This window comes from Callorhinchus milii, unplaced genomic scaffold (assembly GCF_018977255.1).
Source record: "Callorhinchus milii isolate IMCB2004 unplaced genomic scaffold, IMCB_Cmil_1.0 Scaffold3, whole genome shotgun sequence".
NCBI classification, from domain to species: domain Eukaryota; kingdom Metazoa; phylum Chordata; class Chondrichthyes; order Chimaeriformes; family Callorhinchidae; genus Callorhinchus; species Callorhinchus milii.
The window spans coordinates 12,289,768-12,314,211 of NW_024704744.1; the positions used below are offsets into that span (position 1 = coordinate 12,289,768).

Below are 24,444 nucleotides of genomic sequence, written 5' to 3' on the forward strand. Positions count from 1 at the left end.
CTTCCCATACCCTAGTGAATGCTGTCTCTGTTTGCAAACTTCCCCAATAACTCAATGGGTAAATGCATCTAGTGGTGTGTGCTGAGCTGGACCAGGGATATCTGAGGTTCGAGATCAGGGTCTTGGATGAATTACTGTTGTTAATATTTGCTGTGGAGATGAGATTGTGGTATGGTTAATGTTACTATAGCTGGCTACTTCCTTGTCCTAATAACTATTCAACAAGCTGCCCCCGATGAATGTCTGTTAATGTTGAGTGTTTTGTCTTTTACATTATCTGGACTGCAGCATTTGTTACTGACATCCATGGGTAATGTTAGTGAATTAGCCTCGGACTCCAGTTATTTAATTGGAGCTGAGTATGCACAGAACAAATGCCGCTGTGGGTCTCTTCGCAGTTGAATCCTAATTTTATTTCTACAGCAGTGTTTTGTATGAGGACAGGCACCATCACACAATCCCATCTTGTGGGAGGTTCACATTTCATCAAATGCTCCCATTCCAGTTAGACAATTAATTGGCTTCTTAAACATTGTTTATTGAGCCCTGCTCTGTGGAACTGGCTTCCAAAATGTCTCCACCTCACTTACCCTCTTCAAAATCCTCCAAAAAGCTTACATTTTGACCAACATCCCTAATTTTTCCTTTACTTCTCTCTACCATTGTTTGTTAATTGCTTTAAGGCATTCATGGTACTCGCTTTATAAATGCAACCTGTTGTTGCATAGAATTATACAGAATCACATAGACTGTGTTGCATGGAATTAGTCCACTTGGCCCAACTATTCCGTGCCAATGTATACACTCCACAAGAGCCTCAATCTCTCCTAATCCCCTCTCCCACACACCTCCCTTATACAGCAGATTTTTGCATATCTTTTAACTTCAATGTTCTGTCATTTCGCCATTCCACTTAATGCCATTATACTATCAAGTTCATAACAACTCATCATTTCAGATTATCCACCCTTCTCATTACAACACCAAGCTGTTGGTTACATTCAGTGTAAAGAAATACTTCCTGGCATCTGTTGTAAACGTGTAAATGTTCTACACAACCCTGAACCTATATCTTCTTGACCTACTGTTGTGGCTTGTGTGTCAGGCTGGCACACTTTCACCTCTGAATCAGAAGGTTGTGGGTTCAAGCCCCATGTCGAGACTTGGAATCACGTAGTCTAATGCAGTGCTGGGGGGGTGTTCCATTGTCGGTGGTGCCGTCCTGAGATGAGATGTTAAACCGAGGTCCCTTCTGCCTTATCAGGTGTATACTAAAGGTCCCATGGCACTATTTGGAAAGAGAAGGGAGTTTCTCCAGATGTCCTGGCCAACAATCCCCCAAATAAACTTGGTCATTCACTCCATGGCAGTTTGTGGAAAATTGCAAACTGGCTCCTGCGTTTTGCCCACAAAATACACAATTACTGTGCTTTTCAGTATATTCTGTGAAGCACTTTCAGACATCTCTACGACATGCTATATCACACTCAAGAATTATTATTATCTGAAAGTATTCTTTCCTGTTCAAAAAGGTTTATCAAGACCCAGGAAAAATAAATGAAAAATAAAGTGCACACATACTCCTGGGAACATGCATGTTATGTAAGTCAGGTCCCTGCGTGCTAGAATCCTGCAGTAGTGTATCTGTTCACCCTCTTTGTAACCTTGGGTACATTAATAATGTATAATAATTTCAACTTGATTTGAAAGGATTTTAGCATTGTTGTATTCCAATGGTAACCTCTTTCCCCCACTAGGAATTTGTCTGATTTTGTTTTATTCTGTTATGAAAAGAGCTGACTTGAGCTGATAAAACTGCAGCCACTCCAGTTTAGTTATACTGTAGTATACTGCAATGGCCAGTCAGTAGGAAACAGAACAAGAAGGGAGCCTATTAATGGAGCATTGGAGTTGAAATGAATAATCCTTCTATTTGATATAACACATTATCACATTGTCAAAAGGTCTCAAACTGCTTCTCAGCATTTTACTGTGGAGTGTAATGACTGTATGTATTGTAGGCAAACAGGGCAGTCAATTTGCATACAACAATATCCCACAAACAGCCATGAAGTGAATGATCAAGCACTTGTTGGGGAAATAAATACACATATACAGTCAGCACACTTGACACTAAAATCCTGTGAAGTGCTTTGAGACGTTGCGGCAAAGTGATAAGGCGCTATACCAAATGCAATGATGATGATGATTATTATTATTTTTATAAAACAGTGTGAATGGCACCTCACATCAAGAAAAATGCCTTAGAATGTAAAGTGAACCCTATGGAGGTTATGCCAACTTCAGATATATACGGTTCTCTGGAGGAGATGAACTTTATTTCCCAAAGTGCCTTTTCAAATGTGAGACATGCTTATGGTTCCATTTTCCAAACTGGTGTTTTTTCAACCCAATTCCCTTCATGGAAGAGTACTTGGCAAACCTTCGTTCGTTTGATCACAACCACGTAAAGCACATTATTTTGATCAGCTTCATGCTGACAACTCACACCTTCCTTGGCTCTCTTTTTTCAAACATTTTTACTTGGAGGTGGCATCCTTTTAGGTGAGGATCACAACTGTTTGGGGAATGACAAAGAGCCAAGCGGAGCTTGATATTTCATTACAAGTTTTGGTCTCTGTAGTCTGGTTCCTTAGGCAGGCGAGTCCACACTACTCCAGGTAGTGATGACAGACCAGCCAGTCTGGCTTATCAGTAGGACTTGGAAGGGAAGATGAGTCACTGGGGGCAGGGATTCCACCCACTCAGCTCCTGTTAACTTTGCACACCATCCTAGCCATCCCAGCACAGTAACCCGCTCTTGCCAACATACATCTCATACTCTTCAGAATTAGATAAGCAGCATGTGCATTCCACTAGAGATACAAATAAATTCACATGTGTAGGTGGCATTTAGTCTAATTTGCATACTTTTAAACATGGTGATGGGTTTCTGCATATGTCAGGCACCAAAAAAAATTAAACTCGCTCTACTTTTTTTAAAAAATTGAAGTTAACACCCCCCCACCCCAAAACAAAATCACTAATAAAAATGCATTGAAAGATTTCTGTTTTCCATGACAATCTTATCACAGTATATTCTGTGAAGCGGTTTGAGACATCTCGAAGATGTGATAAGGCGCTATATCAAATGTAAGGATTATTATTATTGACTTGTTCAGAGCCTGTCCAAAAAACTCCCCATTTCACCCACAAAATACATATATCATATCACTTAGTTTATAGAATATCCCACAAAGCACTGTGAGATGCTTTGACTACGTGATAAGGCACAATATCAAATGTAAGGATTATTATTATTCTCCTGTTAAACAGGCACTCTCTTCAAGTGCTTAGCAAGTCTCTTGTAAGATTTCTGGAATGCATGAGGGGTGCTATATAAATGCAAGTTATTGTTTGGGGAAGAGGGCAAAATGGAAAACAAGGAGAGGAAAACAATTAGATCCAGTACAAGTGATGGGATAAACATTCCATTGCGACTCATGTTAATTGCACCATGTATTTGCAAACAATTGTGATATCAACCTTTTGCGTACTGCAAAGGAGCCCCCAAATCTCAGAGATAGTGGAGTCCTGTAGCATATTGGGTAGAGCACTCGGCCACAAATTACGCAGTTCATTCACTTTACAGTATATTCTATGAAGCGCTTTGAGACATCTTAGCGAGTGATAAGGTGCTATATCAAATGCAACAATTATTATAGATAGGAGCCATTCATATTAAGAAGAGTTACTCTGCTGAGAGGCATTATACCCCAGCCCTCTCCACACAACCATTTGAGGTAACAAGATTTACTATAATCAGCCAAAAGAGCAGCAGCTGAAATGTTGTGAAAGTCTGCTGAAATGCATTACACCAGCATGTAGGTATGAGATGTGCAGGTCATTCAAAGTGAATTACGAACACATTTCCTTAGAAAATGTATGGGTCTGCTTGACATATAACCTCGCAGCATATTGTTACACCGCTAGGTACATTACTGCATCATAAATATTCTCTGCCAGCTCCGCTTCTTTAGATCTACTTTATAAAGGCTAATGAAGCCAGCAAGTAATTCACAAATGCAAATAACGATAAATCCTACGTGGCAGGAGGTCTAATCACTGTTGACCTGGCTTCTGTGGGATCCCATTAGTATTCCTCAGCACATTATGTTCAGAAGCTTTCACCCAGCCCACCAGCTGAGAAACTGCAGTGCTGGACACATACACACACATTGTGGAATATGTATTTATTGTCATTCTTTCCATTCCATCCACCCCTCGGCCTATGCTGAGCTGTGAGCCCCGCACAGCAGAGCACTCGCCTCGCAAGCAAGAGAACTTGGGTTTGATCCCCAGGCAGGGCGAAACCTTAGGCAAGTTTCTTCACTCCACACGCCTCTGTTTACCTAGCAGTAAGTCAGAACCTGGTTGTTAGTTGATTGGTGGATTGTTTTTCCGGGGGGGTAATATCCCTTCAGAAAAATATATTTTAAAAAAATAATAATTTAGTCACTTAATCCACGACTGTTTGTGGGACACTGCTGTGCACAATTGTCTGTGACATTTCGCACACAAAATATTTCAGTCAATTCACTTTACAGTATATTCTGTGAATTGCTTTGAGACATTTTGAAGACATGATACGGTGCTATATCAAATGCAAGGATTATTATTATAAGAAATAGAAATGACAAGTCAAAAGAAAGACAGTCTTCATTCACGAATAACCCGAATAAAATACTGGTATCAGAATTCCCCCAGGTCACTGCCCACTGTAACTGGACCCTTAATAGCCCTGCCTGATTGCAACAGCAGAGCCAGAGAAAAAAATCCTATAATTCACTTCAATTGGCCATAAGAGGTGTTTCATAACAACCAGCAGGTGGAGAAGTAACTTGCTACATGGCAAGAGAGGCTGCATTGGATGCAGTTTCCATTACAGAGCAGAACACAAGTACATAGCTACCAGCAGCAGAAGCTTTAGCCTACAGCAGCAGCAGCAGCAGACCCTCAGGAGTTAATGAACTTATACAGTGTGGACTTCTCTCCTCCCTTCATCTCTCTGATTCTCTCTCCCTCTACTTATTACCCGTGGGCAAAACTAACCTCTGTCAACTAAGTGCTCTGACGCCATCCTACTGGCAGCAGGGGACCATCTCATCAATTCTCTCTGTCTCAAATCAGAGCAGCAGGCTGAGCCTTGCTCTCCATCACTCTCTCTCTCTCTTTCTCTGAGCGTCTTCTCTCATTTGTTTTCAACCTGGGTTAAAGGATCCACAGCCTTTCATTAACTGGGCACTTGTATAAATGACTTATAAAGCCAGCCTGTGCACTCCACTCAAAGCCTCGAGTTGCATGGGAAATGAACGTTACAGGGAAGCACCTTCCACCACTGCTTGAACGCCCTGTCAGCCTTCTTGTACCGACTTGGGCAAGTACACTAATTTATCTCTTATTTGCATATATATCGTGCTGCGAGTTAGACATTGCAACCTTTGCAGATTAGCAAGGAATCTGCTTCAAATTTGATTCATTTCTTGTGTGGTCATTCATTTTCTTTCTCCCCCCCCCCTGTGCTTTATGTTGCTCACTAGATTTAACTCATATTCCTTGGTAGTAAGTGACTCGGTTTCCATGGCTGGATTTTGTTTTAATGTGAAGAGATGGCTCAGAGCTGACCTGTGTTGTCTGTGCCTGGCATCTGTTCATGTGAAATCTCTGCTTAATGTATTTTGTTTTTTTGCTGTTTGGTCAAGAGCAGAGGGCAGATCACTTTGAAATCAGATATTCAAGTGTTGTCTCATGACATGATTACTTTAATTTACTTTTTTTGTAATAACGAATCATTTGAATGAATGGTTAAAACCCAGGAGAAGAGGCAACATGAGAATAAAGTTGTTTTGTAACTCAATAGTCAGAAATCAGTTTTTTTTCTTAAGAGGTACTGTGTCACATTAACTCAAAATTGAGCTGACATAACTCAGAGAGAATTAAAATGTTAAGAAATTGACTTTCTGCTGTTTAAAGTCAGATCTTGCGCATTCGGGAGTGTGTATAGTCTGCGAGAAGCTGCAATGGATTAAGATTCTTCATGAAAACTCTCATGAAAAGCTTCTGTTAACTCTGAGGTCTGAGAGTAGATTTCAACACAGAAAGTAAACGAACAGTCTACAACAATAACAACTTGCACTTATACCCTCCCTGCTTTTTAAGGGCAAGTTGTTGTTGTGCAAATCTAGCCAAGTTTGCTCTGTGAGGACTTTTTTCAAAAAAAGACCAAACAAAAAGGACAAAAATTCTTGTGAATTTGTCTGATTTTTCTGTAAACACTCCACAGCAGAAACGTGCATTGTTAATTCTTCAAACGTTGACCTATGAAAACTGCAGTAAACGCCGTTTGTATGGAGACGCACAATCTTTCTGTACCGTTAGCAAGAGTTGCTGTAACTGTGTTTGATGGGCAGTAGTTTGATGTCTCTCTGGGTTTGTGTTTTTCTTCAAAAAAAAATCCCTGACAATTGCCTACGTGTACGTTCTCAGACAGATCATGGCAATGTTGCACACTACATCAAAAATCTGATGTGCTGGATGAATAGAGATGATGGATGGACTGTGGTGACTATTCAGTAAAGCTGATTCTCCCCCTCCCCCCTTTCTCCATGTTTGCTGAATGTGCTACAGGAGTAACGTGTTGATCCAGTTAACAGACAAAAAAAAAACTCAGCTTCTGCCCTCTCAAACCTCTTGCTGGTATCTTAAATAACCATGTCAATAGATGTGTTTTTTTTAAAAAAATAATTCACAGTTGCACTAATTCAGTGAGCAGAGCACTAGCAGGGGATTGACTGTTCAACTCCAATTGATGATCAGGAGTTTTATTTAAATAAATCTTTTCAATTTTCTAATGACTCAAATCTTTTCTTTTATTGGGAAGGGGATGGGTATGAAGCAGAATAAGGGAGGGAGCGAGAGAACTTGTGAATGGCTGCAATAAATTTAAACTAACTGCAAAACTGTTTGAAATATTGCAAGATGTCAGGCAGGCAGACAGATGTTGGGGACTTTGTCTTTCATAATAACAGTAATAATAATATTCTTGCATTTGATATAGCACCTTATCGCTATCATTCTTCTATATTTAGTGCATGTACGCTGTTTGTTGTGAGGGATACAGTATTTATATTTTAAAAAATACAGCTGGTAAAGTTGAGAGGATGAGATTGATTCTGTGCATTAGTTTTCAGTGCAAAATTCATTTCTGCCCAGGACTGTGACAGACTGATAGCAGTTTTAAAAAGACTGTTGCATGTAATATTTTGACATGCAAGTACTTAATCTGGAGCACAGCAGGGCTCTGCAGGGGGAAGGCAGACACTGTGTTGGAATCCCACTGCCAGTCTTTATTCATGTGTATCAACAGGGAGATTTTACTAATGAGATTTCTTTACCCTCCAAAGGATAACCTTGAAAACTGGTGCTCTTTAGCCAAATCCAATCGATATTGCCTCATTCATCACACACTTGTGAGTTATAAGGTGCAATGTGGTCACTGAGAAAGAAAAAAAACATTTCTGTAAAATGAGTGTTTTGGCAGAATTGAATACCTGACTTCTCCCCTCGAAAATAACCATTATTGCTAAAAGGAAAGTTTGCATGCAGAAACAATATATTCAAGCAAGGAAAGCTTCTGAGACTGATTAACTTTTTACCTGATTGACTTACTAACAATATTTCCTCTTGACTAAATGTCCATGGAAATGGGTATGGAACTTCACAGAGATTTATCTTATTGGGAATTCTACCAAATAAATGATGGCATATTTGAATAATCTGTAAAATGAATAAATTGTCATGGAATAAATGATTCAACAATTTATATAAGGCTTGTTATTGAGTTATAAGATCATGAACCGAGCATTGGTATTTGGATTTTTTTTAGATATTTTACATTGTTTCCACTTGTGCTATACATCTGTCTCCCAGCACCATGCAACACCTTGGACCCAATGTCCAATTGGCAACATAAATAAACTAATGCAATTCTATCATTCACCAGTAGGAGGTGCATAGGATCAGCATAGAGTGACCCACAATGAAGTGGTTGCCCTCCACTAGATGTGAAATATCATGAATTTAACCAAAATCTACCATCCTTTACGCTCACCTACAAAATACCGTCACTGCACTCCACAGTAAAACCTATAAAATGCCTTGAAATGTTTTGACGATATGATAAAGTGCTGTTTTGAATGCAAGGATTATTATTATACCAGTACAACAATAAGACTCAACATCTAACTGTTATTCAGAGAATTTGCTTTCAAAACATGCTTATAATGTGTAGTTAGCACTGTGTACATAGACAAACATTGCTGAAAATGCTTTGAAAGGGATGTTGACCAAATAACATGGGAATTGTTTGCCAGGACATCAGGAGAAACTCCTTTCTCTTGTCAAATAGTAACCATGGAATGTTAATGTTCATCTGAAGAAAATACACATGGAATTTTGGTTTAATACACTTTGGCTACCATCAATGTCATCTCTTTTGCGGATCTGAACTCCTCATCCTCCCCAAGCGCTTCCTCAGACTCACAGAACCTCTGCGTAACTTAGGCGTCCGGTTGAATCCCAGGGTTTTCCTTTCTACCCCACATCCGTTCCCTGACCAAGACCACTTTTTTCCACCTCCGTCACATTGTCCGCCTTCGTCTGTACCTCACAACCAAAGAAGCCCAAACCCTCATCCACTTCCTGTCTGGACTATTCCAATGTCCTCCTCACTCGTCTCCCCAGCTCCACCACATACAAAATCCTCTTACTCGTTTTCAAATCCCTTCATGCCCTCGCATCTCCCTACCTATCTGACTTGCTTACCCCCCCACTCCACCATCTGCTGTCTCCGCTCGGCTGGCTCCGGCCTCCTGTTTGTCCCTCGTCCACTCCGTTCCACCATCAGTGTCTGTCTGGAACTCTCTCCCTCAATCCCTCTGTCTTGCCCCGTCCCTCCCTATTTTCAAATGCAGCCTAAAGATCTTCCTTTTTGATTGTGCTTACGGTCACCTCCCGCCTTCCCTCTCCCCCTGGCTCGGTGTCGGACTCTGCCACTGTCAAGCGCTCAGGACACCTCCACGAAGGGTGCTATATAAATGCAAGTTGTTGTAAATGCCTCATATGAAAAAGAGGACATCCAACAATGCAACACTTTCCCAGACTCAAGCAGGTAATCGAACCTCCTGATCTAGAGGCAAGAATGCTATCAACTGAACCAAGCTGTGAGAGTTTGCTTAATGTTGCTTTAAGATGCTGAGAGGGAGAGATGCTATGCACAAAATCAGTTTTGACTCAGTCCATTTGCTCAGAACTAGAGAGTATACTTTCAAAATTAATCCAGTGAGACTAGAGTTTGGATACAATCAAACTCCTAAAAAGTATTTCACGTTGATGGTTTGATTTATTTAAAAAAAAGTGTGTGTGTGGCTATTGTTCAGGTCAAGACAATGTCAATAATTATTAAAACACTTTGGATTGTAATTTACAATGGTGCAATAATTACCATGCATTGCATTTTTCCTCGGCCAAATCTTTACTATCCAAGTTTTTAAATAATATAATAATCCTTGCATTTGATATGTCGCCTTATTGTTGAGATGTCTCAAAGTGCTTCACAGAATATATTATGAAGTGCACTGATAGTGTATTTTGTGGGCAAAATCATTCTTTGTTTACACAACCCAAACAATTTTACAATATGCATTTTGAGGGCAGTGAATTCCAAATCCTCACACCCCTTTGTGTGAAGAAATGATCTGACTATTGTCCAGTTTAAGTCTCATTTGTCGTCTTGTTTTTGCAACACTCCACCAGTGAGAAGAAGCCATCTCTCCATCCATTTTATTCCTCTTGTTATCTTAAACACATTAATCAGATCACTGCTTAGCCTGCTCGACTCTGGGAAATATAACTTATGAGCAGAAATACAATGGCAAGAGACAAAACCCTTCTGCATTTTTATATCTGTCTGTCTTAACCAAATGCTACCTATTTTCTAGCTGAATCAGCATTATATACAGTAAATATGTTATCTTGCCACGTATACAAAAAAAGGAAAAATGTTTATACATGAAACACTGTAACGAGAGCTGCACACTGATAGCATGTAAAGTTTTTTTGTTTATTTGTTTCTTTACCTTGTTTCAAGTAATTGTTTTGTCTCAGCTGCCGCAGTGGGGTCCATATGCTGTAACACAGTAGATTGGGAAAACTTTTCAAAGGGAGCAGGCATGGGATCGAGAGGGTGGATGTCAGATAAGCCTGCTTCGGCTCTTGTTAATTCACTATCACAAATTCAAGTGTGAATGTGAAACCTTGATATCATTTATTTAAAATTTGCTAAATTTCCAGTATTTCAATGTTTGCAAATGGGGAATTGTCTGATTTTGTTTGTGCTGACAGTTCAGCTCCCCTTTACTACTGTAAACATGGCATGTAAAGATTTTTTTACTTCCAATTTGATGTGAATATGAAATGACATCAAAATAGCTGTATCTATGTACCGTCTAGTGGTGAAATTCTTTTTTTCCCACAGATCTTAATCATTTATTTGCTTAGATTGTCATTTTATTTTGGTTAGATGGGTGTTTGACATACGAGGTGTTTAAGAGTTTCCAAACCAGACTGACAGTCCCACATAAGTATGTCACCTATACATGAACATTTCCCTGTGTCTGGAGAGGAATGCATACTCTCTCTCACTCTCTGGGGAGACGCACCCTATTATTTAAATCTGGAGAGTATTAGACACGGGTTAGTAAGAGTCATGGTTTGGGGAACCCAGAGTGTGCGTTGTGGTACTACTGGAGTCTGACTGGCTATAATCATCATATCCAGTCATAAATCAAAGTATGAAGCAACATAACAAGGAGCAAAAGCTACTTTCCCTTCAGTTTATCGAGTGTTGTCACATTATATAATGTGATGTCACCCCCTCCCCCTTTACCTTTGTTTCTAAAGAAAATAAGACTTCACAAATTCTGAAAACCTCCAGGAATGTCAATCACTTCCCACTGTGGAACCACCTGCACTAATTACAATTACATCGTCATATAACACAGGCTCACTTGTCTTCCTTCGGCTGAAGAAGCAAGTTGATTAGCAACATAGGAGTTTTTTTTATACTCAGTATCATAATGTACGTCATCCATGTTCACAGTTTATTGTAAAATCAACATTAACAGATTGAAGGATGTTATTACCTCAATAGGGGGTGGAGGTGGTAGTGGTGTTTCAGACGCACTTTGTTCCTGCTGCAATATTATGACATGTAAACCATGTAATGCACCCGTGTATGTCTCTATTACAGCAAACATTAGATCTATTGCAGTTAAACAATTAGGTGCAAAACATGAGGCAATGCTTATTTCACAATAGCCTACATTAATAAAACAGATTTTACGTGGAGTGTGTGGAGTAAGGAAACTTGCGTAAGATTTCGCTTGCCCAGGAATCAAACCCGGATCCTTTCCGCTAACACTGCGCTACAAGATTTCTGATTTGTACAATTAGCAAGCCCCCCCCACACACACACAATTAATGATTTTGATTGTGGACAATATACATTCTCAGTGTTCTCTACCTTTCTTCATCCAAACCACCTTATGAAATCTTTCTGGAAGATATACTCTGTAATGTTGGCAGTGAAAGGATATGGCTTGGTACCTGCAGTTCTCTACATATTAATAGCCTTCATCTTAATTCCACTAGCAGAGAGAGTCACAACATTGAGGAAGAACATCAAAGGGTGAGCCAATCTTATGCCCTCTCAGACCTAAATCAATATTGACTGTGAAAAGGTCGCCCTCTTAATACTGTACTTTGGCAGAATTAATTAAGAGGCACGATAATGGTGCAGATTTGAATCTCGGAAAAACATTATTGTACATTGCTGTATTTGATAATAGAACTATTATTTCTGCTATGCAAAACAAACTATTTTTCTAGTCCACTAGAGGGTGCTGATATCTACTCACTTGACCAAAGGAATGATCAACAGAAAAACAAATTATGGCTACTCATTGGCATATCAACTGGACCATGCTGCTACTTTCATTCAGTATTGCATTTGCTGGTTAAATTTCCTACATTTTATTTTCTTGAGCGAAACATAACATGTTTTATTGAAGGTGCACCTTTTTATAAACACTTCTGTTGCCAGTAGAAATAAGGAATGGCTGGCTGGGCATAAAGTTCATTTAGCAAATCTGCTAAATAACATGATGCAGTGCAAATGGTAAATTCATACAGAATGGTTTAAGGAGTTATTGTAATTACAGAATGGTTGTTCATTGTTCTGAGTGCAGTGTTTTGTTACTGAGAGAGGTAACTCAGTGAATCAGGAACATTTTCAAGTTAAGATGATTCTTTTATGTGCAATTTACCCTTACTTGTCTTCCACCAGATGTACTTGTGGAGTAAGTACTATTTCTAAGAGGTGATGGTTAGAAATGAGTCGAAGGAACTAGTGGCTTAGTTGTACTGACTGTTACAAAGTTCTATTACCTAATCTAATTTACCATCTCTAAATGCAACTTTACATATCATTTCATTGCATGTTAAAATTCTGTGAGTTGATCTGTTGCACAGTTTACTTCAAACCATCGTCATTGGGTTGCTATTCCCCAGTCTACTCTACCATCGTCATTATCCCTGCATATATAGTTTTTGCCTACTAAAATGCTGGGAATTGATCTGTTGCATAATTTACTTCAAATTGAATATCAAAACACTTCAAGTCCCATTGATTTGAATTCTCAATTCCCAGCTGTTTGTTCTTGTAAAGAGAAACGTGTTTTGCGATTTAGTTTTGACTGAATAAATAGCCTAGTTCATATCAATAAAATATTGTAGTTTCAGTCATTTATGCAATGTTGCTTTCTTTATTTGTTTCTTGGTATTCCTATCCTCACATTTGGGTGAAACATTTGGTTTATGTTCAACACTTACAACAGTAATAGCTGAATGTTCCTAATGAAAGCTTGTAAAAAGTACAGTGATCTTAATAATAATCTTTACACTTGACATAGCGCCTTTCACATTGGCAGGACCTCTCAAAGCCCTTCAGATGATTTACTGTAATGTGTAATCACTGCATATTTTGTAGGTGGCCGTCCGTTTCTCATTGAGTATCATTTATAGAGACTATCGTTACTAAATATTTTGTGAATTGGCTTGTAATCTTGAATTTAGTGACCTGAATACATTGTTTGAGAACAATCTATAGAAATTCATACATTTTGCATCAGCCTTCCAGAATCCTTTGATTATTTTGATACAGGACTACTGAACAACATTCCATCCATTAGCTGATCATTAATGTTTGCACTTGAACCTTAGTGTGTACTTTTAAGTTTGACATTCAAAGTATCAATGAGCATTCAGTCACGTGAGTCAACCTTTGCTCCTCCGGATCTGGCCTCCTCCTCGTCCCCCGAGTCCTCCAATCCACCCTCGGCGGCCATGCCTTCAGCCACTCCTCCTCGTCTCACACCCTCCCTTCCCATTTTCAGGTCTCTGCTGAAGACCTTTCTTTTCGTCCGCGCTTTTGGTCACCTTCCTCCCCCTCCCCGGGATCCATTACTGTGAAGCGCTCTGAAACGCCCGGCGTGGAGGGCGCTATATAAATCCAAATTGTTGTTGTTGAGGTGAGTACAATGAATATCAGATGGATATTGTCATGTATCACAATGGTGTTTAATTTGAGTCAAGCCCAATTGCTTTAGCCCTACATAACTCTTTGCTTATACCCTTGCTTATTTCATATTTAGAATATTGTGTCATTTTTGACACCCTGACTACTAAAGGATATTATACTTTGGAATGGATTCTGACAACAGTGTAAGGATGATTCATGGAATTTAACTTGGAATTGAGTGCAGAGAAGCAGATAAATTAATTTACTGGCATTTGGAAAGACTGAGGGGATACAATTCATGTCTTGAAAGCACACAAGACTTTGGATTAACATAGATGCAATTAAATGACATAATTAGGAAGCCTCGAGCCAGACTAGTGATCAGGAAAATGTATTTTCAAGAAAGTGGAGGGTATGTGAATGACTTCCCAGTAAAATAAGGTAATGAGGTATCAATTTTCTGTTTTACAAATCAGAATCAATGCTTCTAATGGATCAATACATAGTTAAGAACAGGATTGAAAATGATGAGTGTAGATGTCGCAGGTCAAATATCTATGGAATATGATTCTGTCTAAGTCAGTTGTTTGGAAATTGTGATTGGTTCAGAGGAAGAATTTTTCTCTAAACTTTCCAAAACAGCAATCCAACCATCACAGCATCCAGTTGTTTATTAAACGGGCTCCGCACCCTTCGATCAATCTTAATACTTTACTTGTGTCACAAACCTCCCTTAGGAGATTAAATAAATAAATTAAAGTGTTCGATAAAGCAAATTGATATGCAATATGTGGAAGGAAGAACCTTGATAGACTGAATGGTTTCTGGACATTCTCTTTTTTTAATCTTCATACAGTGAACCTGAGTCTAAATACCAGTCTTCACTCACAGGAACATCATTGCCTTGAAACTGACTTTCACAAGATTAAAGCTGGGTGGAATGTCAGACCTCTTCCAGGCTGATTGCTAGATGAAGCCACTCAAGATGGTGCAGGAGGAAAAGCAGCAAGCCAAAGTGCTGCCTCTCCTCTACAGAGATCACATCTCCGGTTCAGGCAATGAACATAGTCTTTGCTGTGAAGGTAAAAGGGTTCCAAAAACAGACGTTCAGGGAGAGCCAATAATAGAATGGATCCTTGCTATTCTGACCTGCAGATTGCCAGTCAAAATCTGTTGACAGCAGTTTCACTGCAGTAGTTTACCTCACAGCCATTCTATATGACCTATTTACAGTAACCCCTTTGTAAAATAAACAGTCATGTTTTGCAGTTATTGCTTGTGCAGCTGTGTGGAATTGATTGCCCGGTCCTTTACAGTAAAGTGCCAGCACTTCCAGTGTGACGTATTAAAGTACAAGCTCAGTACACAAATGAAAATTCTGTGTTAGAACAGTGAATAATTGGTAGAAGCTGGCAATAAAAAAGAATGTCATCAGTTTAAAGCTGCCATATTTTGCAATTGAAACAAGTCTAGTTGGGTACTGTACAAGCAAGAGGAATACACAATCTTTACAGTCTATTATTTTTAACAAGACAGTAACCTGCTAACTAAATATCTTTATAGTCAGCACTTTGAGATGCTATTCCCGGGTTTTGTGTGGGAGAGGACATGCAACTGGTGGAGGGCAAAAGTTGGGAAAGACGACAAGCAGGGAGTTAGCGTAGTTAAGCCTGGATGTGATGAATGCGTGGTTGAGGGTCTCAGCACTTGAGGGGAGAGGCAGTGATGGAACATCAGGAATATGTAGTTGAATTTTTTCTATTAATGTCTTCTCTCTTTGCTTCTCTGATTATTGTTAGTCAAAGTGGCAAAACTGAGGGAAAAGTTGAGCTCAGCAGCTTCCTGAAATTCACCTTACAGTACCTTCAGAATCGTCGCTCCCCTCGCTCAAGGCATGTCTCAAAACATACCTCTTTGACCACGTTTTTGGTCACCTTTCCAATCCTTGCTGCCTCCAGCTCTCAATCACCCCAGCTCAGATGCCCTGCCAGCAATCTCTATCGTTTGAGACACCCTCTTGAAAGGCGCTGCATGAATGCAAATTGTATTGTAATTGAATTGTGCTTGAAACAACATTGCTTTTAAAACAGGTAAGCTGCTTGGAAAATAATCCTGTAAGAATAGTTGGATACTGCAGTAGATTGTTTATTTTTTTACTGCATCCCCTGAACAATAGTGAGCAGACAGGGTTTCATACTTGGTCTGTTCTGTAAGCAGCTGTTGGGAACGATCTACTTTCCCTATGTCTCTGCACGTCCTCTGTTCATTTTCTCCTCAACAATACAGTTCAAATGAAAGTCAGATAATACCACAGTATGTGGGGAATATGCAGGAGGGATTTTACTGCCTGTCACTATGATAATAACCATAATAATAATAATCATTGCTGACATATAGTGCCTATACTATTGAAATGTCTCAAAGTACTTCAGATAATTTCTGGATTTGTGGACAAATGTTACGGCCAATTTGCACACACCAAGTTCCCATCTGCAACCATTAAAAGTGAAAGACCACATTTTTATTATCTGGAAGATTATTGGCCAGTAGACTGGGAGAAACTCCTTTTTTTTGACTAATGTCATGGGATCTTAACATTTATCCAATTGGCTGTCGCTTTCGCCTGCAAAATACACAGTGGCTCCACTTTGCAACGTGTCCTGTATCTCCTTTTTATCCTGGAACTCCCTGCCTCAATCCCTTCTCCTTGCCCCCTCTTTGCCAGTCTTGAAATAACATCAGAAGAATTCCCTCTTTGACCGTACCTTTGGCCACATTCCCTCTCTTTCTACCTTGATGGCAAACCACACCACTTTGAAATGCTCCAAAAATGCTACCCATGTGGAGGGCACAATGTAAAATGCAAGTTGTTGTTTTCATATGAAACACTGAGACATGCTGCTGACATGAACAGCACAATATCAAACGCAAGCATGAGGAGAAGGAAGAATGATTATCTGAACAGATGGATGGGACTTTAGTTTAACATCCCATGCAAAGGATAGCACTTTTGCCAATACAGAAACGCCTCCCGATGTGAAAGGTGCTATACCAATGTAATGTTGTTGTTGTCTACGAGAACTTAACACGGTGAGGTTTGGCGCCAAGCTGGCAAGAGAGGGGAGGTGACCGAATGCACAGTCAAAGAGGAAAGACTCAGGTGAGGGTTGAAGACTAACAAAGAAGGGGCAAGATGGAGGGACTGAGGCAAGGAATTCCACCCACAAATATACAGTCAATTAACTTTACAGTATATTCTGTGAAGCGCTTTGAGACGTCTCAACAATGTGATAAGGTGCTGTATCAAATGCAAGGATTATTATTATTACCCAATAGGTGCAAATCTGATACAAGAAGAAAAGTCTGTATCTCTTGAAATCTGGGAACAAAATATGATTGCCGAGGCTAACCAAACACAGCAATTAACTGCTGGGTGCAGATCACAGAACATTTCATTATTACCTCCCACATGCCTGCCTTCAGACTGCATGGTCCCTCTGAGTAACCGTTGGTTTTAAGTACCCTATTAAAATATTTTTTCTGAAGATACCCTTGAGCTAAATTGTCAAAGTGGGAGGTTCTGCACTGTACTAATGTTACCTGCACACAAACGTACTTGCAAAAGTAGCTAATCAAATAAAAATCCCAGGTTAGAATGTTTTGACCTTTGAGCATTGAGAAATGCTTTCACCATCTTTTTCCTTTAAATTTAGACATCAATGTTTGACATGATGACAATGAGGCAAGTGCTCTTTAATTTGTTTTTACCAACACAGAAAAATTAACCATGTCCAAGTACAGTTTTATGAACTAGTTTTACCTTGATGGTTTTTAGCTTTATTCAAATAAAACATTTTTATTGATTCATTTCTAATGGGCAATTCTGGAAAGAGTTGCTGTTTTCTGCTCATGATATAATCAGTAGAGCTCTACAACATTGCTCTCCTATCTCCATCATTGTTACCAATTTATATCCATTGTCGCATGATGAGCTCAGTATGTAACAGTAATGATAAAATAATAGTAATATTTGCATTTGCTGTGCCTTTCATGTCAGGAGAATGCTTCACAGGATGTACTGTAAAATGTAGTGACTGTATTTTGTAGGCAAACCCAGCAGCCAATTTGCACACAGCAATATCCCACAAAGAGCCATGACATTTTGTGGGTGAAGAAGTGAATGACCAACTTTATTTGGAGGATTGTTGGCCAGGAAATTGGGAGAAACTCCCTTCTCTCTTTGGATCTTTAACATCCAAAATTGAATGAGTAGACCAAATGTCAACCTAACGTCTCATTTGAAGGGAGACACCTCCAACAATGTAGCATATCCCCAGCAATGCCTGGAGCATATGAGATCAAAATCCCAATGTGGGACATGCACCCACAACCTTTCGATTCAGAGGCAAGAGAGCTACCAACTGAGCTAAGATGACACCTTAAATAATTTCCAGTATTTCTACAAGACTTTTTATAAGTTTATAATATGTTTGATGTTTTGCTATTATATCTAAATTTCCCTCTGAAATGCTGCATAGTCAGCAGTAAAGTTTGCTTAATTTAATAAAAACACTCCTTGATGTTTTACTCTTGGAATTGTACTCTTAGAATGAAACATCACAATAATAACAATAATTCTTGCATTTGATATAGCGCCTTATCACGTCTTCGAGACTATGTTCTGCAATAAAATGAGGCAGAGCCAGGAAACTGGGTGGAGTCACAGAACAGTACAAAATTACATCTATATAGCACCTTTCATGTTGGGAGGGCATCCCAAGACACTGGACAGTTAAGGATTTGAACCGTGGTGGAGGGTTTGGAATCAGGGATGGTGGAGGGCAATGAGGGTTAAAGGCTATGGAGATTCCCTTGTATCACCCAGTTTGCGCCCTAATACAATTTCTAGCTCTATCCCCATTGCTCAGTCGTCTTCTTGGGAGATGATTTTTCACTCTTCCAGTGGATTCCAGTTCTCACCTAAACAGCAGGGCTAGAACACTTCTGAATGATTCCTTCCAAGACAGCCCATCATTTGCAGAGTGGCTTAGCCAAGCTCCATACCGTTTTATCAAAGGAAGTAGAGGCGAAAAAAGCAGTGGCTCCATTAGGAAATAGGATTGTCTAAGCACTTTAATCCAAATTAGAAACTGGCCCTGCCAGCTAAAATCTCAAGCCTGCATTCTCTCCTACACAAGTGCCCCTTAGCTATCCTTGTTAAGATCCACTGGGTCTCATTTCCCTGCAGATAGATTCTTAAGATCCTCAAATTCTTCAAATGCCTGCACTACCTTGCCTCACCCTATCCTTGTGATCTCCTGTAGGTCTGCTCACCGCCAATTCAGGCCTGCTTCAAGCCCCCTACTACCTCCACCCCACTATTGGAGGGAAAGCCTTTAGCCACTTTACCCCATTTTGAACACTCTCCCTAAACCCCTTCAATTTGATTAGTTTCTCTCTGCTTTCGAAACCATCTAAAATTCATCTCTAAGAATAATAAATATAATAATCTTTGCACTTGATATAGTGCCTTATATCTTTGAGACATCTCAAAGCGCTTCACAGATTATACTGTGAAGTGATTTGACTGTATATTTTGTGGGCGAAATGGGGCAGCCGATTGCGTAGAGCAGTATCCCACAAACAGTCTTTGATTGAAGTAACCATTTTTTTTGAAGGATCCGCCAATGGACAAACAACTGGGTTCCTTCATGCAGCTAGGTAAATAGAGGCATGTGGAGTAAGGAAACTTACCCAACATTTCACCCTGCCGGGGATCAAACCCAGGTCTCTCACTTGCAAGGCAAGTGCTCTAACCACTGAGCTACAAGACTCGACTTTAACTATGCCTTCGGCCTCTTCCCACCTTTCAGCTTAGGCTCCCACTCTGTTTGTAAAATGAAAATTTAAGAATGGCCATGACTTGAGTCAGTGTAGGCCTTGGTGATTTTCTTCTATCTTCATCTGTCAGCAAAATACAGATAAGAAACTTCAGTGGACCAATTGGACTTATAATGAGGAAACTTCTAAGATAACCAGCAATACAATCATCTTTATGAAAGATGATACTGAGTGTCTCTGTGATTTTATTCAAAGGCTTAGTAATGTGATGAATCACTTTATGATTCCAAAATATCCCACGTAGGCACCTGAAAAGTAATTAAATGCATGAGGTGAGAGGGAAAAGGACATTTTGCTGGCGTTCAAGCAATAGGAGGTTATTTCTGGGTATGTGATAAACGAGGCTTTCCTGCTTATCTTCACATTGACAGTGCTTTGAAAAGGTAAATAGCATCAGTTAAAATCCAGACACAGTAACACAAGGTCCCATCTGCATGTTCAGACACTAAAGATAACTATGGCAATATTTAAAAGGAGGAGTTTCTCTGGTGTTCTTCTCATGACAAGTCCAGCGTTTTGGGATGTCCTCCGTGAAAGCCACTATACACATGTAATTTTGCTATTCTTGTTCCTGCCAACAATCCACCAGGTGAAATTTGTCATTCACTTAATGGTTGGTTGTGGGACATTGCAGTGTACAAATTGGCTGCCTCATAAGCCTACCAAATACAATCTCCATACACTTTACAGTGAATCCTATGAAGCTCTGTGAAACATTCTCCTAATATGAAGGACACAATATCAAATGCATGGATTATTATAATTGGAATGCACTGTATTGGAATTGGAAGAAGTCTCTCTTGTTTCACTCAAAGTTATGCTCAAATTTTTCTATATTCTCTGCAAATAGTCACCACACTTTGCAACAAAATTCTGTGAAGCGCTTTAATACTCTTTGATGACATTATAACGTGCTATATCAAGGTGTAAAAAAATATTATTTCTTATTACAACTAATGGACCTGCCAAATCAATGAGTAATAGCAGCAGTTTTTAATATATATTAAATATATATATATATATATATACTGGGTGAGAAAATGTAGTATGTGTTGTGATAATTATCACAGGTGATTTCTGTGTTTTGTAAGGGGAAAAAATTATTTTTGTTGTTTTTGTAATACTTGAAAGTTTAGTTAATAACATGGATTTGGAGCATGATTTTAAAAATAATTGTATGTAATAATAGTCATTCTTCCATTTAATACAACATTGAAGTGTCACAGGGAATTGCTGTCAAGTGTAGTGGCTGTATTTTGGATATTAACATCCACATATCAATGGTGTGATATACCTTAACGTCGAGAAATTTGAGTCCCAGTATGCCTGGGCTTGCAAGAAGCAAAAATACTTGTTCGGGTCTAAAACATGATCTTCTTAACAGGATTCCCAATGAGAGAGTTGAGTCGCAAATGGCCAATATCAGACCTGAAATGTAACTGAGTCGTAATCTTAGTCAAAGTCTTCAAGCCATTTTCACTTAAAATTTAAGATCTTGCAGAATTGTGGAAAATTCTTCCATATCGGTCTTAATTTAGAAGCTAGTTCTCTTTTCAAGGACTATGTTTAGTACGCGTGAGTATGCGGGCAGCAGAGTTTTGGATCAGCTGTGAAGTGAAATATCAATGAGTCAACACTGAATAAATAAACAATAATCAAAATGTACAGAGAACCAGAACTCCTCAGCAAGTATCTCAACCTGCCTAGTTCTATATATTAATGAGCCGTTGGTTGTGGATTAGCTCTTTAATAATAATCAGCTTCTAAATTAAGACTAAAATTAACTATTTCTGTGTGATCTTAAATTTTGAGACAAACTAGTCTCAGCAGGCTAACACCAGGTGGGATTTCTGACCTATTGAGTTTTAGACCAGATGATCCTGAAAATTGTGGTACATTCCATATCTATCCAACAACAATGACACATCACATTTGTATCCAGGTAGGACCACCCTTCCTGTAAGCACTTTGGATTGAAGAGTTAAGGAGTTAAGTCTGAAGTCCCTGCCCCCAGTGACTGGTCTGTCCTTCCAAGTCCTGCCGATGAGCCAGGCAGCCTGTGATGCCAATAACAGTGCCCTGGAATACTGTGGAACTGGCCTGCCACAGAGGGTGGACTTGATTCCAATATTCAGTTGTGAAACATGAGACCTTACTTACTTAATAGGATTAATATTATCTTCCTCCCCACAGTTTGGACACTCATCCCTTCCCATTGAGTAATGGTTCCACCAATTGGAATTAAGCACCAGCTACTTTCCTCTCTTTTAAAGAGCTTTCAAACATTATCAACATGATAAAGCATGATAATTTTGAACATCAAACCTTCAAAGGAATATTGAAGAGTGTTCAGAGAAAGGAAGGATAATAATAGTCCTTGCATTTGATATAATGCATTATCACATCTTCGAGATGTCTCAAAGTGTTTCACAGAATATCTGTAAAGTGTTCCCAGCGACTTCTCTTTTTGTTATCTGTAAAGTGAATTGACTGTATATTTTGTGGGTGAAACGCGGCAGCCAACTGTGCACAGTAATGTTTCATGAACAGTCGTGGATTGAGTGATCAATGTTCGAGGTTATAGAACTCAGTTGTGAAGAGTTATTGAATGGAATTTAGCTTTATTGGAGAAAAAGTGGTTTGACAGTGCATATTATCAAGGTCTTAACAGCTGAAAGGCGTGGGTAATGTAAATGCAAGGAACTTATTAAGATTGTACTGAGAATGTAGAACTAGATGAAATGAATGTAAAACTAACAAGCCTGAAGCAAGATGTGAAATTAGAAGGAACTTGTTTTCCTGCTTAGGGAGTGGAGATGCGAAATAGATTTGCAGTTGAAGAAGTTAATGGTGTGATTTGCATTCTAAAAAAATTCTGGAACATTTGGGTGAAGATACAATATGCGTGTATGCATTGCTGATGATTATCACATACTTTGCTGCATTTTTCACCTCAATCTATGGCTAGGAGTTTTGGTTGGCTAGGTTTGCAATATCTGAAATTTGACTAACGAATACATGGCACAGGTTTGTAAGGGCCATGGTTTAAGCCTCCAGAGAGAGTGTTGCATACTGGTAGAGTTTAACCAGGTTAAATGCCAATGTGACACTTTGCCCAATATTCATCCTTGATCTAAATTCATGTAACAAATAAAATTCATTTGATCCATATGATTGTTTGTATTATATTGCTTACACAGATTGGCTACCATTGTACAATAATGATTCTTTTAGATGAAAGACAAAATACAATGCAAAATTCAATTTGTATAGCACCTTTCACTTTGGGAGGACGACCCAAGACACTTTATAATGGTGAATTGCTATTCAAAGATTGGAATTAAAATGATAACTGAGATCAATTTGCAATATCTGAAATTTACTTGCCGAATACAGAGTCACTCTACATTATAGAAAATCCTTTGAAGTGTTTTGAGATGTAATCCTGACACGAAAAGTGCTATATCAAATGCAAGTATTGTTATTATTTATGAACATAGAAAGACAGAAATAGGAGGAAGCCATCTCACCCACTGTGTCTGTTCTACCACTTTATTAGATCTTAGCAGATTCTTTAATTTCAATGTCCCCGCCATTTGCACACCACTTAATAATTTTACTAATCAAGTAACTGTCCATCTCTCTTTTAATCCCTATTGATTCCACCTCTACAGGGACAAAGCATTCCATATCTTCACAACCCTCTGTGTGAAGAAATGCTTCCTGGCTTCAGTTCTATCTGTGTTGGTTCTGATGGTAAGACTTTGCCCCCATTGCAATGGATCCCTCTGTAAGGGAAAAGTGATGAGCTATCTAATCTATCCATTCTTTCATTATTTTACTTCAAACAAATCACCCCTAAACCGCCACTGCTCTAAGGAATATAATCCCAGTCTACCAATCCTCTCTTCATTGCACCGCAATATCTATTCAGTGATTAATACTGCATTAGGAGATGCCAGTCAGTGGAAAGCTGAAGAGACATTTGGGTATCTGTAACTTCCTAATTATTAAGTCCATAGATTCTCACTTGATTTATACTGAAGGTTAGAAGCCAGTACTATTCTCTATGATTCCAATATGAACACCCTATTAAACTTCCATTCAATTTTTGTTAGCCCTGAAATAATGTGAAGCAGTATCAGTTTTACACAACTGACAGTGCTTGTAAAATCCCCACATTAGGGTATTCTCCCATAAAATTCTGCGTGTCTGGTCAAAGAGATAAAGCAACCAGCTCTTACCTAATTCCCAATGAGCTGTAAATTCATTAGATTTATGAATAGGACAGAAGCACTGAAGTAATGGCCATTATAAAACCTTGGATTGAGAGACGCCAGTGGTCATTTATGTGAATATTTTTCATATTTAAAAATTTTTTGAGGCACATTATTGTGGTATTATGTCCCACTGAGCAAGTTACTGAAGATTCCTCCTGTCCATACATAGTGATTTTTCACGTTGCCAGAATTAAAGTAATGTACGGTGAACAAACCGAGCTCCTGTTCCAGTAATGGGAACTGCTCAGTCAACATATTTTAACTGTAGACCAAATACCTTAAGGGATTGTGATAATAGACAGCAATTTAAAACTGTGAATTGAATTCCCTGAACTCTGCTGAAAAGAACAGAAGAAGCTGATGAAAGCAAGATGCCTGTCCACTCCATACTGCTGCCTGAACAGCTTTTCAACTAGAGAGAATACTATGGTGACACTTGTGTGGTTTCAAAATGGTTAAATGGGATTATCAAATAATACACCACTTAGTTCCAACCGTGTCTAAAGAATACCCATATAACTAAACAATCCCCTCTTTCTCCCCCCCCTCACCCCCTCGACTTCTGTG

General features: G+C 39.1%; 1 protein-coding gene across 1 annotated transcript in view; it reads left to right on the forward strand.

Annotated features, from left to right (window-relative positions):
* Positions 1 to 5,368: 5,368 nt before the first annotated feature.
* sntg2 (syntrophin, gamma 2) overlaps positions 5,369 to 24,444 on the forward strand; it is a 198,154-nt gene continuing 179,078 nt past the window's right edge. Inside the window, exon 1 of the mRNA XM_042333369.1 lies at positions 5,369 to 5,437. Coding sequence (XP_042189303.1) covers positions 5,369 to 5,437 — 69 coding nt within the window. The remainder of the gene's footprint in view (positions 5,438 to 24,444) is intronic.